We start from the raw sequence: 14298 nt of genomic DNA, 5'->3' as shown, positions 1-14298 counted from the left end.
CTATCAAATCCCCCCTCATTCTTCTCTTTTGCAGACTAAACAAGCCCAGTTCCCTCAGCCTCTCCTCATAAGTCCTGTGCTCCAGCCCCCTAATCATTTTGGTTGCCCTCCGCTGCACTCTCTCCAACTTGTCCACATCCTTTTTGTAGTGGGGGGCCCAAAACTGGACACAATATTCTAAATGCGGCCTCACCAATGCCGAATAGAGGGGAATAATCACTTCCCGTGACCTGCTGGCAATGCCCCTCCTAATGCAGCCCAATATGCCATTAGCCTTCTTGACAACCAGGGCACATGCATATCACATGCATCGGGCCAAAGTGATGGGAGATGGTATATTTAAACAGGATAGATTGGCATGCCTTTGTTAAAAGAAAGATTAAATCTAGGGACTAATATATTAAAAGAGAGGAAAGTTTAATTCAATAAATCGGCTGATGGTCAAGATCGCTTTCCTAATCCAATCTGGCCAAATGATGGGGTTGCCTATTATATAGCGTTTCGAATTACCCCAGATAGAGGCTTTGGTACATAGAAGGGGATGATTACTAAATTTAAAAAACATTGTATGCCAAGCATTTCTGGTTGCCACAATAATTGGTAATTGCTCTTTAGGGAATTGGTAGTAGTCTGAGTGCAACACATTGGGAAAGGGTAAAGGTGCAAACAATTCTGATTCCAGCTGAAGCCAATCCAGGGCTCTTCAGCACAAGGGAAAGAGCCACCGTGCTGCTTGGCTAAGAATTATTGCCTGGTGCTAAACTTTAAAATCGGGAAATATGAAACCACCTGTTTTGACATGGACCTGTAATCTTTGTAAGAAAATTCTGGGCATATCAGCACTCCACAAGAAGGACCTGCACATATTGATTTTTGTTAAAATAAAAAGGGAAGAATATGGATAGAGTGTAAATTCAGAATAAAAAGGATCCAAATTTGCTTGGTGTGTACTTGTAATGTTTGATTTAAGATATATCCTTCAGATATTTTTCTCAAGACAGTCCATTTGCTTGAGATTTGTTTTAGCCAATCTATAATTTCATCTAGTCTCAAAGGGGTGGACTCTTCCTGATAGCTGTCCTGCAACCAGGATGGCCAGTCTGACAACAGATTTTGTGGAGGAAAGGCCAGCAATAAAGGAGAATCTATAATGGCATTAAATTAAAAGTTGCAGAATAATGTCTGGTGAGTATTAGATGAGGGAAAAAGTGATTTAACTCTGATGGTTGTGGATTTTAGGAGGCAGGGAAGGCAGCTGTAAAACTATGCATCTACCATTTCCCTAGTGGCTCCTGGAAGTCTAATCAGTTCTGATTCTAATTGCAGAGATTAGATCTCACTTGCATGTTATACCTTTGTACCTATGGGTGTCAGCCTGCTCTCCCCCACCCCCACCTTGTGATCAAATAGGCATTGCTTCTATTTACATGGATTCTTTCAAGTTCATTTCTTCTGTGGTGTAAGGCTGCTGTCTCACATTCACTCTGCTACAAAACAACATGCATTGGGCATTGGCTCTTCTCTTTTCATGCAGAACATTTAAATGTTTGAGACAATGTGAATCCTCCTATTAATAGTTGTATTCTTTTTTTGGTAGGGAAGTTTCAGATTTCTATTATATGACTTTCATGCACAAGACTTTTGTCACCACACAATTTTTATTCTGATATTTAATAAATGTGTCAGGACAAATTTAATAAGCAACTATTGAATGGGAAAATTCTGGCACTCCATGGTTTTACATTAAAAGTAGAATTAACCGCTCACCTTGTGAAAAATATTTCTGCTATCTATCTGATCACTTTTGGAAAGGACAGGAACTGTTGGTGGCCTGGATTTATGTACAGTAGCGTGTATGGAGTATGTTCCTTAACCCAACATCAAACATAACTCATTTCATGGAAAACATGCGGGACAGCCTCTGTGGCTTTTTGGGCAGCCTCAATCTGCTGCCCAGTAGGCTACCTAAGGTCATGGCTCTTCTGAGCATACATAGAAGTGAAAGCATCAGACAGCATTCAACGATATATGTTTAACTAGCAATGTTCAAGTGTAGGTGAAGAATAGAGGATTACCACTTATTTATATAGCTCAATACATGCGCATGGTGATTCACAGAACAGACAGATTCTTTGTTCAGAAAAGCTTTAAAATATAAAGAGAACAGGGGAACAAGAGAAGGAAATTGGGGGGGGGGGGGAAGGGGTGGAAAAGTGATCGCAACAGGGGGACGACAAAACAGTCACATGGGAAGTTAGCATTTGAGTCTTGGTGGTTAAAATTTTTAAGTTAATCATTTTCATATGTTTAAAGCTATAGCTTTATAAAATAGCTTGAAGAACTTCATTCTGAGATGGACTTGAGCAGAACGAAAGCGGAAGGGGAGTAGTATGAAAAAGCATGGGTGTGGCTGTGGGAGAAGAATATGAAGTTGGCACCCACATTAACAATCTGCATTGCACTAAAGGGTAATAGTGTGGAGTAAAACAATGAGTAAAGAAGTAGGAGGAAATTAAGTTGGAGGACCCTGAAAATGAAGAACTTCAAGTTGATACAAGATAACCAAGAGTCAGAGTAGATTCAGAGATCTGAATTTAACTGCAGTCTTGTGTCAGATATATCACAGCACAGATGATTATATACGCTAAAGATCGTAATAAATTAAGGATTAATTCAGCAGATACTATTGTACCATGAAATGAGTTAAAATAGTGTAGTTGTAATGTTAATGAGTTACAATAAAAAGAGTGTCACATTTTCCATGGCCTCCAAAACTGTTCTACAAAACTTGCACTCTGCATTTAAAAACAAAACAAAAAAAAACTTAAAATGAAAATGACGACATGAACTATGAACAAGAGTGAGAGTGACTGTATTTTCATTTGCCAATCTGAAAGAAATGAAAAAACCCAGTCTAAGAAGTGAAAAGTAAATGATTTTAAATCCTTTCATTTGTAATACATCAAGTTATGAATGAAGTAGGAAAGGAAATTTGCTTTCTTAAAACAATGATATTTAATCTAACATTGCCCCTTTCATAGCACACTACAAAGAAACAGTGGGCACATTAAATCTCTTGCATTAACGAACAGCTGTGCAAAGGACTCCAAAACTATGACATACGTAATTCAGTAGCATTCATTTCAGCCTCTCATTCACATTTCCATTAGAAACACCAGTTTACCAATACCTTTTTCATTTGGGTAGAAATCTTGATTTTGGGTTAAACTTTGGATCAAGTTTTCAGATTTCTTTGCCAGTCTCTTTTTTTGTAAAGTGAATTTAGTGCCAGAAGATCAAAGGTGGCCAAAAGGTGGCCCTGGAGATTGACACAAAATAGGCACAAAACAAGCAGTGCCAGTGTAACTTCCTCATACTACCTTCTAATATTCTTTTGCTCTTAGAAGGGGTCATGACTGAAGTGCAGCTTATGCAAAAGGAGCATTCAATCCTTGGCCTCTGCTAAGAATATAAACAAAAATGCAATTTTTGTGATGGTATTTTTTTGTGATTCATCTAAGGGCTATCAGCTGTTCTTCCCCATTTCCCTGCTTCTAAGATTTTTGACTGATGGTATTTAATTTACTGATATATTACGTCAAAAATCTATTTGACTATTTCCATGTAATGCATGGCTCATCAAAAAAGTTAGAACAGACTCAAAAGGCTTGTCTAATAATGACTATATTATTATGACAACATATAAAACATTCATTCATTAAAATTATTAAATCTGCATTGTTTCTTCATTATTACCAATTTTTAAAGTTACACATTGAAATATTTAAATACCATTCTCAAACACAATGAAAGAAGCATACTTTTGAAATCTCCATCCCCAAATGTCAGTGGATAAGCTCCTGGCTTTTCAATCTTGTACATTTCTTCTATAAAAAGGATTTTGCAATCGTTTATTGTGTCTTCTGGGCCTCTGAGGGGGGGAAAAAAAAGAACATATTTAACTTTGTTTCTTTGATTGCTGTTGCTGTAATTGATAAACCCTGGGCAAGAGCTATAGCTAATCATCAGTGCCAGTTTTGATTTTAAAAATCCATACAATTTTGGATTGTGGTTGTAGTTACTTATTGCTCATTTTAAGCCGTCACAATCACTACATGAAGCATTGAACAATTTGGACTAAATTGACAATAAAAATTCAAAATAGCGCTATAACTTTTAACAAAGCCAAAACAATTAATAATTTACATCAGTACAAGGAAAATTAAATATCAAGCTAAGGAGTATTATCATAGTGCAGTTCAGCTAGTTCAAATATCGAAGCCAGCAACTGATTGTTCATTCACTGAAAGTATTTCACAGATTTTTAGTTGTTTCTCAAACATTAAAATACATTTGTTATCCAAAGTTAGCAACAGCAGACCAAAACAAAAATCAAAACCTAACAGCAGCAGATCAGACAAAGTCCAAAGCACTCAAGAAGCAGGGATACATAACAACAAACCTAAAAGTGTCTTTATTGGCAATGATAAAATTAACCTGTTAGAAGTGAACAACGAATGGTGATTTGTAACTGGCATCATAATGTGCACTACTGATTTTAACAGAAATAAAAATATGGCTGTTTGTTTAAATTTTCTTTTGAAAGGATTTCAATGTTTTCAGAGTTTAAATGCTTAGGTTTCTTTTAAGTTTCACTTGAACGGTGACTTTCTAAATGTTTTGGAAAACTAAGGACCCAAATCCAGCAAGAACAATGTGTCACATTATACATTCTTACACCCTTGACTTCAATGGGACTTTGAAGGTGTCAAATTGTGCACCAACTCCCAAGGGTGCACTGCTAGTACTTCAAAGAACAAAAAATACTCATGTTAAATGAGGGCATGGAGAGCGTTAATAAGGAGTAAAGAAAGAGGATTTTAGCTCCCCCCCCCCCGCCCACTTAATTTTCCTCCCACTCCCAACTGATTTTAACTGCAAAGACAACTACATGTGACTGACAGAAACTTTTGTCCCTTATTGATCAAGATGCCTTGTCAGCTGCTGTTTGTGGGTCTCTAGTCACTTTCAACTTTATAATGTAAAACTAAATTAGGAATTGTTCACAGTATCACCAATTTAGAGTCAAATCCTGCAAGTACTTACGATTGAGCATAGTCCCATTTGTCACGCTGGCTGGATTGGGAGGGGACATTTATTATATAATTTAACATCAATATGTCAAAATCATAATAATTCATATGAGATATGCCATGTCAGGTCCTGTTAGAAAGGCTATAATGTGCTAAGAAAGATGATGATGTTTATGTTCATGTGTTATATATGTAATGGAAGTTATGGATATGGTTGATATATCTGTATTTCAAATTGTGCTACAGGATGGCTGCAGCACTAGCCTGCTTAAAGACCCATTAAGGAAATTCACAGGTACAAGGAGCCCAGGGAGAGAAGCCAGGGATATAGTCACCAGGACTTACTCATGTGACTCTGGACTCCATCTTATTTCTGTAAAATTCCACAAGCAGCATGGCAAAGACCAAAGGATATAAAAGGCAGCTGCCCGACATTCATTTTGTCTTTGTCTTCAGCCTACCTCTGGATCAACTCATCTACAACTGAACTGAAGCTGTGAAACAAAGGACTGAGACCCATCTAGGTACTGGATGTACACCAGAGGGACTATACAAGCCTGCAAATTCCACAATTCTACTAGAAACCTAATGTATATTGACTTTCCAATTATTTGTATGTATGATTGCTTTAATCCTTTAACATCTCTCTTATAGTTTGTTTCTTTTTATAATAAATCTTTAGTTTTAGTTACTAAAGGATCGGCTGGCAGTGTGGTATTTTGGGTAAGATCCAAACTTACATTGATCTGGTGCTATGGCTGACCCTTTGGGGTCAGGAGAAACCTTTTTGGTAAAGAGCATAGTTTTAAATAACTTACCTCTTTACCGGACCTAGTGGCTGACTGTGAGCCAGAAACTGAAATGCAGTAAAGGGGGCTGTGTATATTATTTTAGCTTCTTGATAACCAGTGCGGGGAATCAGAAGCATTGTTTGTGGCTGGTTGGGAAGTCTGACTTCAGTGTCACCCACCAGTGTTGGGAGAATCTGCTCTCCTTTTACAGCCTGCCCTGACCTTGTCATTTTCAGGTGGCTACCCTAAGCACGGACAGGTCACACCATTGACTTCAGTGGGCTACGCCTGTTAAGTGGTTGCAAGATCATGCTGCTAGACCAGGCATGGGAAATACATTTTCGCAGGGGGGCCACTCCACAAATTTTGGTAAGTTGTCGCAGGCCTGGGCCACTTCCTGTCAAGTGACCAGAAGCTAGAAGTTCAGGAAGCGAGCGGACAAGGAATTAAGTTGCCTGACCCTCCAGTTACCCAGGCCAGCTCCCATGGGGGTGGGGAGGTATCGCCACCCAGCCCCGCTTCTGCCCCAAGCTTGGGCCCCACACAAGCTGTGGTGCCTGATCACTGTATTGGTGTCCAGTCCCTGCCAGGCCTCCAGCTGCCAGGGCCCCCGCGATCCTCCTCTCAGCCTCAGCCCCAACCGCAGCCCCCTCAACCATGGCCTGGCTCCTAGCCGCAGCCCCCACTCCTGCTTCCAGAAACAGCTGTAGGGACTACGGGGGAGGAGGAAGGGGTGTCACGAACAGGGCTAAGGGGAGACGCAGGGTAAAAAGTTTGGGGACTACTGGGCTACACATTACACATGAGAAGTAGCAAGCCGTAACATCATTCCTATGGAGCCAAAGAAACAAATACAAGATAACATTTTTCTAGAGGGATTCATAACAATGGACAATATATTTTATTAATATAATTTTAGTAATTTTATTTGTTTGCATGGTTTATCTTGAAGAAAGCCAAAAATTACCAAAGGCTCAACAAGAGAGAGAGAGTCATTATTATAGGGAACGTCTACACTGACAGCAGCAAATTCTTTGCCGTCAGATTGATCTATCCGCATTGATTGAGTGGAAATGAAGAGCCGCTCAATTGATCCGGGAGTCAATCTATTAAAACCACCTCCAAAAGAAACAGTGCTGCGTCGATGGGCATGCATTTCCCGCGAGTTCAGCAGAGACGGTACACTAAACGGAAGTTACAAAGTAGACGGGAGTTACACAAGTTACTCTGCATAGTTTGCGTAACTCCCATTGACTGCCACGGAATTTCCCCAGCAGTAGAGACCAGGCTATAGTGTCCAGAAAAGAAATTGCTGCAAGTGTCAAAAGTAAAGTTTTATGATTCTGTGCCCAAAACTCTGAAAAACCTTTTGCAGAATAACTTTGATGATCCCAGCAGGCATCTCAGTGGCTGTTTTGCATGTTTGGTATATATTCAATTTGAGCCAAATGGAGACTGAGTACTGAGGTCTTCAAGCACTGTTTTGAGACCGCCAATGAAGAACAATAGAATTAGACTTTCATCACTGGCATACACAGATTTTAAAGCCAATTTCATATGAAAAGCATGACATTGCTTCTCTTACAGATGCTTAAGTTTATGGCAAAAAAGAGGAATGAAACAGATGGATTTAATTTGAGTTCTGTTGTTCTTTGGTTTTGTACAAGATCAGGAAATGGAAAAGTACCATCTTCTCAAGGAAGAATTAAAAATGGGGTTTTTTAATTGAAAACTCCCAGTTCAATAACTTGCCTACCTGAAAAAAATTGTTATGAGGTAACAAATAAAGAGACGCTTCCAGTTCAGGATTTAAAAAGGGGTTTTTGTATGGTCCAGGCTGAAGTGCCACAGTGAAGGTCTGCTGCACTCTGGAAGTAACTGTAGCAGAGCTCCAATTTTGTGGCTCCTCAGAAGGTCTCTGTGCAGACTGAGCACCTTTTAACATGCAGCTTGTAGTAGAAAGTGAGAGCCTGTGACATGAGGCTTAGTACAACAGGCCAGGTCTGAGGCCTGAAATAATGGCCAAACCCTGTTAGAAAGCAAAGTTAGCAGAAGTCATGCTGTGAATGCTGGCAGACTCACAATAACTGGCAAGAACCGAGCTGATACACACATTCCTAAAGAAGCACTAGGTACAGAGCACTCATGCAAGCACATTCCAGAAAGGTACCAGAACATCCCAATACCCCAAAGATAAAGAGGGCTTACTGACCCCTCAGAATGATGGATAGAGAAGTTTTGGCTGAACCATCTGGAACAAGGTAAAAGCTGGTATCTTACCACATCAGAGGTTGGAAACTACATACATCAGAGGGGTAATACACAATTTGTTTGTATCCGTGTATAAAGGAGGGTTTCAAAGGTAGTGCCTTTGTCTGGCCGAGTAAGGAATGGAAAGTCCTGCCGTTTACTGAGCCAGTACCATTGTCAGGCGCATACATGTATTACGTGTACTTGTAGCACATAAGATGTTTTTTACCAAGCTCGTTAAACAATAAAGCTGGCTTGGTGCCTTCATTGCTGAAAGGGACCTATGGTCTTCTTGAATAATCCGATTGTGGTTTGGTGTCTCAGTTATCTGTGTGGCGCTGAGACAGCATACCCACTGGAAGGGCACACATGTAGCCAACAACTGACAACACAGCTTAGTCCATTTACTCATCACCATGATGCAGCACAACAATGAGAGAACACAGCTCAGTGGGTAGGTTCATTTGCAAAAGAATGAATGACCTGGAAATTCTGATTCCTTTAGGGTGAGATATTTTTCTTATTGCTGCCCCCTCATTTAATTATTTTTAATGTATTTAGATTTAAAATAAGAGAAGCTTTTCAAAGGCTCTAGATGTAATAAGTCATTACAGCTACAATAAATACAATGAAATCCTAGCAGCATCTATGTAATTATTTCAGCAGAAACTCAGCCACACACAGCAATGCTTTTTCATGCCATCACTTTTACACGAAGTATACCCTCAGCTCTTTCACTAAATTCAGGCTATTTCAGACCAAGAGGAGAGCAAGTTCCACAGTCCTCACAGATAGCCTCTATTATAATGAAGGGGATCCAGCTCAGGTGCCCCTCCCAACTGCAGTTGTGGTAACATAGCATGGAAAGCGACGATCCTTAAATTAGAAGATAAAGCTAGGACTATAATGGATGAGTTGGTAGCACTGAACTGGTGCTCTACTTGCATTATCAGAGGCAGAACCTCTGCACCAAGAATGAAAGTGGTTTGATCCCAGACCCAGGGGTTTCATGGAAACATATGACCTATCTCCTGTATTTGCAGGAACAAAGAGCCCAGATTGCTCAGATTGCAGTTTGAGGTTAGCTTCTTTGGGGGGGGGGTCTAAACCAGTGAAGGTGTCTGTATGAAAACTGTTATTAAATAGGGCAGCTGGGCTCCTAGGGGATAGGAGAAAGAAGAATAGTCCAGTAAACATCATTAGAAGATAAGAATGGCCATAGTGGGTCAGACTAATGGTCCTCTAGTCCAGTATCCTGTCTTCCAACAGTGGCCAATGTCAGATGCTTAAAAGGAAATGAATAGAACATGACAATCAAGTGATTCAACCCCTATCATCCAGTCCCAGCATCTGGCAGTCAGAGGCCTACTGACAGTGCATGGAGGTGCATCCCTGACTACCTTGGCTAATAGCCACTGATGGAATCTATCCTCCATGAATTTACCTCAATATCTGAGACTCTTTATGGTTTTGGTTTTCCACAATATCCCCTGGTAACAAGTTCCACAGGTTGACTGTGCATTGTGTGAAGAAGTACATCCTTTTGTTTCTTTTAAACCGGATTCCTATTAATTTCATTGGGTGACCCCTGGTTCTTGTGTTATGAGAAGGGATAAATAATACTTCCCTATTCACTTTCTCCACACCATTCATGATTTTATACACATCTATCATACCCACCCTTAGTAGAATCTTTTCAAAGCTGACTAGTCCTAGTGTTTTTAATCTTTTCTCAAATGGAGGATATTCCATTACATTAATAATTTTTTGTTGCCTTCTCTGTACCTTTTCCATTTCTAAGTGTATTTTTTTTGAGACGGGGCGCCCAGCACTACATGCAGCATTCACGTGTTGGCGTGCCATGGATTTATATAGTGGCATTATATTTTCTGTCTCTATCCCTTTCCTAATGGTTCTTAACATTGTTAGCTTTTTTGACTGCCGCTGCACACTGAGCAGATATTTTCTGAGAACTAATCAATGACTCCAAGCTCTCTTTCTTGAGTGGAAACACAGCTACATTTAGATTCCTCCATTTTGTTCATATAATTGGGATTATGTTTTCCAATATGCACTACTTTTCATCTGTCGTTTTGTTGCCCAGTCACCCAGTTTTGCGAGATTGCTCCGCAACTCTTCAGTCTGCTTTGAACTTATCTTGAGTAGTTTTGTATCATCTGCAAAATTTTGACACCTCGCTGTTTAGCCCCCTTTTCTAGTTCATTTATGGATATGTTGAACAGCCCTGGTCCCAGTACAGATCCCTGTGGGATATCACTGTTTACTTCTCTCCATTCTGTGGAAGAACCCAAATTCAGGGGTCCTTACTTACACATCCATTGCCCAGCGGACAGTCCAAATAAGCCAGACAGCAGTTTAGCAAGGTCAAGAGTTTATTCTTTACGTAAAGAAGGTGGTCCCTATATGCTAGGAGCGACCTTAAACATACATTTCTAAAAGCTTTTATAGCCTTACACAAACAAGTCTATTTATGTCACAGTTTCCATGGCAATACATACTAAAAACTATTTATCTAGGAATATTTTGGCCTAGTACTTTTCAACTGTCCCTATCTAAGTTGCAAGGTCTTCCTCCGCATTCCATCCCTGCCGGGGACCAGGCCCCGTAACTATCTTGTTATTGCTAAACAGTTTGAGAATAAACATCTGCTAGAAAGGCACATTCCATCTCAGGCTTTTGCAGCCATTCCTACAGACCAGTTCTCATAAGAAACAGACTCCATCTTCTTTTCCCTCCACAATTCTGAAAACTGACTATTTATTCCTACCCTTTGTTTTTTGTCCATCTTTTAATCAGTTATAAATCCATGAGAGGACCTTCCTTCTTCTCCTATGACTGCTTACTTTGCTTAAGAGCCTTTGGTGAGGGACTTTGTCAAAAGCTTTCTGAAGATCCAAGTATACTATATCCATTGGATTATCCTTTTCCACATGGTTATTGACCCCCTTCAAAGCATTCAAATAGACTGGTGATGAATGATTTCCCTTTACAGAAGCCCTGTTGACTCTTTCCCAATAAGCAGTGTTCATCTGTGTGTTGGATAATTCTGTTCTGTTCTGGCAGTTTCTACCAATTTACCTGATACTGAAGTTAGGCTTACAGTCTTTTAATTGCCAGAATTGCCTCTGAAGCCTTTTTTAAAACTTGGCACCACATTAGCTATTTTCCAGTCATCTGGTACAGAAACTGATTTAAGTGATAGGTTACATACCACACTCAGTAGTTCTGCAGTTTCATAACTGAGGTCCTTCAGAGCTCTTCGGTGAACAACATCTGGTGTTAGTGACTTACTGCTTAATTTATCAATTTGTTCCAAAACCTTCTCTACTGACACCTCCATCTGTCACAGTTCCTCAGATTTCTCCTCTAAAAAGAACGGCTCAGGTGTGGGAATCTCCCTCACATTCTCTGCAGTGAAGACTGAAGCAAAGAATACATTTAGCTTCTTCACACTGGCCGTATCCCCCTTGAGTGCTCCTTTAGCACCTCAATCATCCAGTGGTCCCACTGGTTGTCTGGCAGGATTCCCGCTTCTCATGTACTTAAAATGTTTTTTGCTGTTAGTTTGAGTCTTTTGCTAGTTGCTCTTCAAATTCTTTTTGGGTCTGCCTAATTATACTTTTACGCTTGACTTACCAGAGTTTATGCTCCTTTCTATTTTCCTCAGTAGAATCTGACTTCCAATTTTTAGAGGATGTCTTTTTGCCTCTAACTGCTTCTTTTATTTTGTTGTTTAATCATGATGCCTTTTTTTGGTCCTGTTACTCTTTTTTAATTTGAGGTACACATTTAATTTGAGCCTTTATTACGGTGTTTTTAAAAGTTTCCATGCAGCTTGCAGGCATTTCTTTCTTGTGACCTGTTCTTTTAACTTTCATTTAACTAGCTTCCTCATTTTTGTGTAGTTCCCCTTTGTAAAATTAAATGCTACTGTGGTGGGCTTCTTTGGCTACCCCCCTCCCGAGATGTTAAATTTAATTATGGTTTCTATGACCAAGCTGTTCAGACATATACACCTAGTGGACGAGATCCTGTGCTCCACTTAGGACTTAGTCAAGAACTGCTTCTTCTCTTGTGGGTTTTAGGACTAGCTGCTTCAAGAAGCAGTTGTTAATGGTGTCTAGAAACTTTATTTCTGCATCCTGTTCTGAAGTGCCACATACCCAGTCAACATGAGGATAATAAAAAATAATGGGGGATTTCAAGTATTAATTTTTATTATTGAGTTTTCTATTTTATTTTTCTATTTTTATAGCCTCTCTAATCTTTCTGAACATTTCACAACCACCATCCTGGTCAGGTTCTATTGCTATATTCTTATTATTCGAGCATGGGATTTCTATCAATTAAAGATTCAACGGTACAGTTTGATTCATTTAAGATTTTTCTGTATGTGATGATCCTTTCCTTTCACATATAATGCCACCCTCCCACCAACATGATCTACTCTGTCATTCCTATATATTTTGTACCTGGCATTACAATGTCCCATTGAATTGTCATCATTCCACCAAGTTTCTGTGATGCTTATGATATCAATATCCTCATTTAATACCAGGCACTTAAGTTCAGCCACCTTAATATTTAGACTTCTAGCATTTGAATACAAGCACTCAATTTTTCCACTTATGTGTCTACCTTCTTGTGAGGTATTCAAACTGACTTTCATTCGACTGTTTCTCCTCCGTTTCCTCCTATACTTTGGCACAGGGAAGGGAAGTGATTTGCCCAAAGTCACCCAGCAGACCAGTGATAGAGGCAGAAAGAGTGATAGACTGAGAGCCTCTAGGAAGAAGTTGCTTGGATTTCTGATACATTCAACAAGGCCAAAAAGAGACAGAGATTCGAGGTAGCAAAATATAGTTCTGGAGATGTCCACAGTGTGAAGTATTTCTCCTGGGGAAGACAGTGGTTTCAGGAAGACTGGTAACATGACGCACTGATTCATATGAAATTCTGAAATCCCCGTGAGGCTGAACCTGGGTTGCTGTCTCATCATCACCTTGTCTCTGTGAAATTACATGTACAGTGGCATATGGGATCACAGACTCCCTAAGCTAACATGATGGTAAAGGTGGTAACATTACAATAGCTGTTCACAGGAAGATTCCATAAGCCACAGGAGAACCAAATAAAAGTCCCAGATCAATGTCTGGTCTTTAAGCAGGAAGCAGGCATGAAGATGGCCCTTTATTAATCTTGACACTTGAGTAAGAAACCTGAATGTGATCGAATTGAACCACAATCTGCTGATACTGCTGCTAGGTGAACGGAGAGATAAATGCTAGTCCCCTGTTTCAGGAGCAACATACAGGCGAGGATGTTTGAAATCGGAGCTTTAACTGGACTCACATTGTTTTGGCCTGCCCATGTGAAAAACATCTTCCATTCTGAAGAGTTGGTCTTTCTACTGGAAGCCTTCCTGCTCTGTATAAGAACCTCTTGCACTTGTTGGGAGCACTTCCTGTCAGCGATGCCCACCCAGGTAGCATCCAGGTGATCAGGTGCAGTGACTGCAGGTCTGGATGTAGTATCTGACCCAGGTTTTAAGTCACTCTTGTCTGGGCAAGAGCAAAGGTGTGTGTGTGAGTGGCTGGATATCTGTCATAGGTCTGACAGCTAAAGTTGTCAACCAATACAGGACTATCATGGTAAAAGAAGCTTTGCCCTGTCTAATCTTGGATATTATTCTGAGTATGAGGGAGACTGGTGTCAAAACATAGGAGGCCTCAAGACCACTAAAGAAGACAAGCATCTGGCAGATTGCAGGTGCACGCCTCCCCTGGAGCAGAAGGCCTTGCATTTGGCATTCTCTACTAAGGCAAACAAGTCTATGAATGGGGGGTTCCCCATCATTTGGAATATTGGGTCTGATAAGGATTTCCACAGCAACCACTCGTGGCTGGTTACCATGTTTCTGCAAGGTCTACCAAGAAGTCTGCAAGGTCATTGTGGAGCCCTAGAAAATTTAGAGCCAGAAAGCTCACTCTGTGTCAGCAGTGATATTTTGAGAACTTGACGGCATCCCCATTTTTTGATATAGTGCATTCCTGGTATATTGTCCAGTAGGATCTGCACTACAGAGTTCCACAGAATAGGCAGGAATGCAATGCAGGCTAACCTTACAGCTCTCTGTTCTCAGA

At 40.2% G+C, this 14298-nt stretch overlaps 1 protein-coding gene across 2 annotated transcripts in view; it reads right to left on the bottom strand.

Annotated features, from left to right (window-relative positions):
• Positions 1–14298, bottom strand: part of UHRF2 (ubiquitin like with PHD and ring finger domains 2) — a 165231-nt gene that overhangs the window by 74090 nt on the left and 76843 nt on the right. For both annotated transcript variants that reach the window (XM_067553073.1, XM_067553074.1), the window contains exon 5: positions 3822–3931. In XM_067553073.1, the coding sequence (XP_067409174.1) occupies positions 3822–3931 (110 nt within the window). The remainder of the gene's footprint in view (positions 1–3821; positions 3932–14298) is intronic.

Source organism: Emydura macquarii, unplaced genomic scaffold, assembly GCF_026122565.2.
Source record: "Emydura macquarii macquarii isolate MOO-44397 ecotype Brisbane River unplaced genomic scaffold, CSIRO-AGI_Emac_v2 contig_1451, whole genome shotgun sequence".
Classification (NCBI taxonomy): domain Eukaryota; kingdom Metazoa; phylum Chordata; order Testudines; family Chelidae; genus Emydura; species Emydura macquarii.
This window is presented reverse-complemented; position numbering and strand designations above follow the sequence as displayed.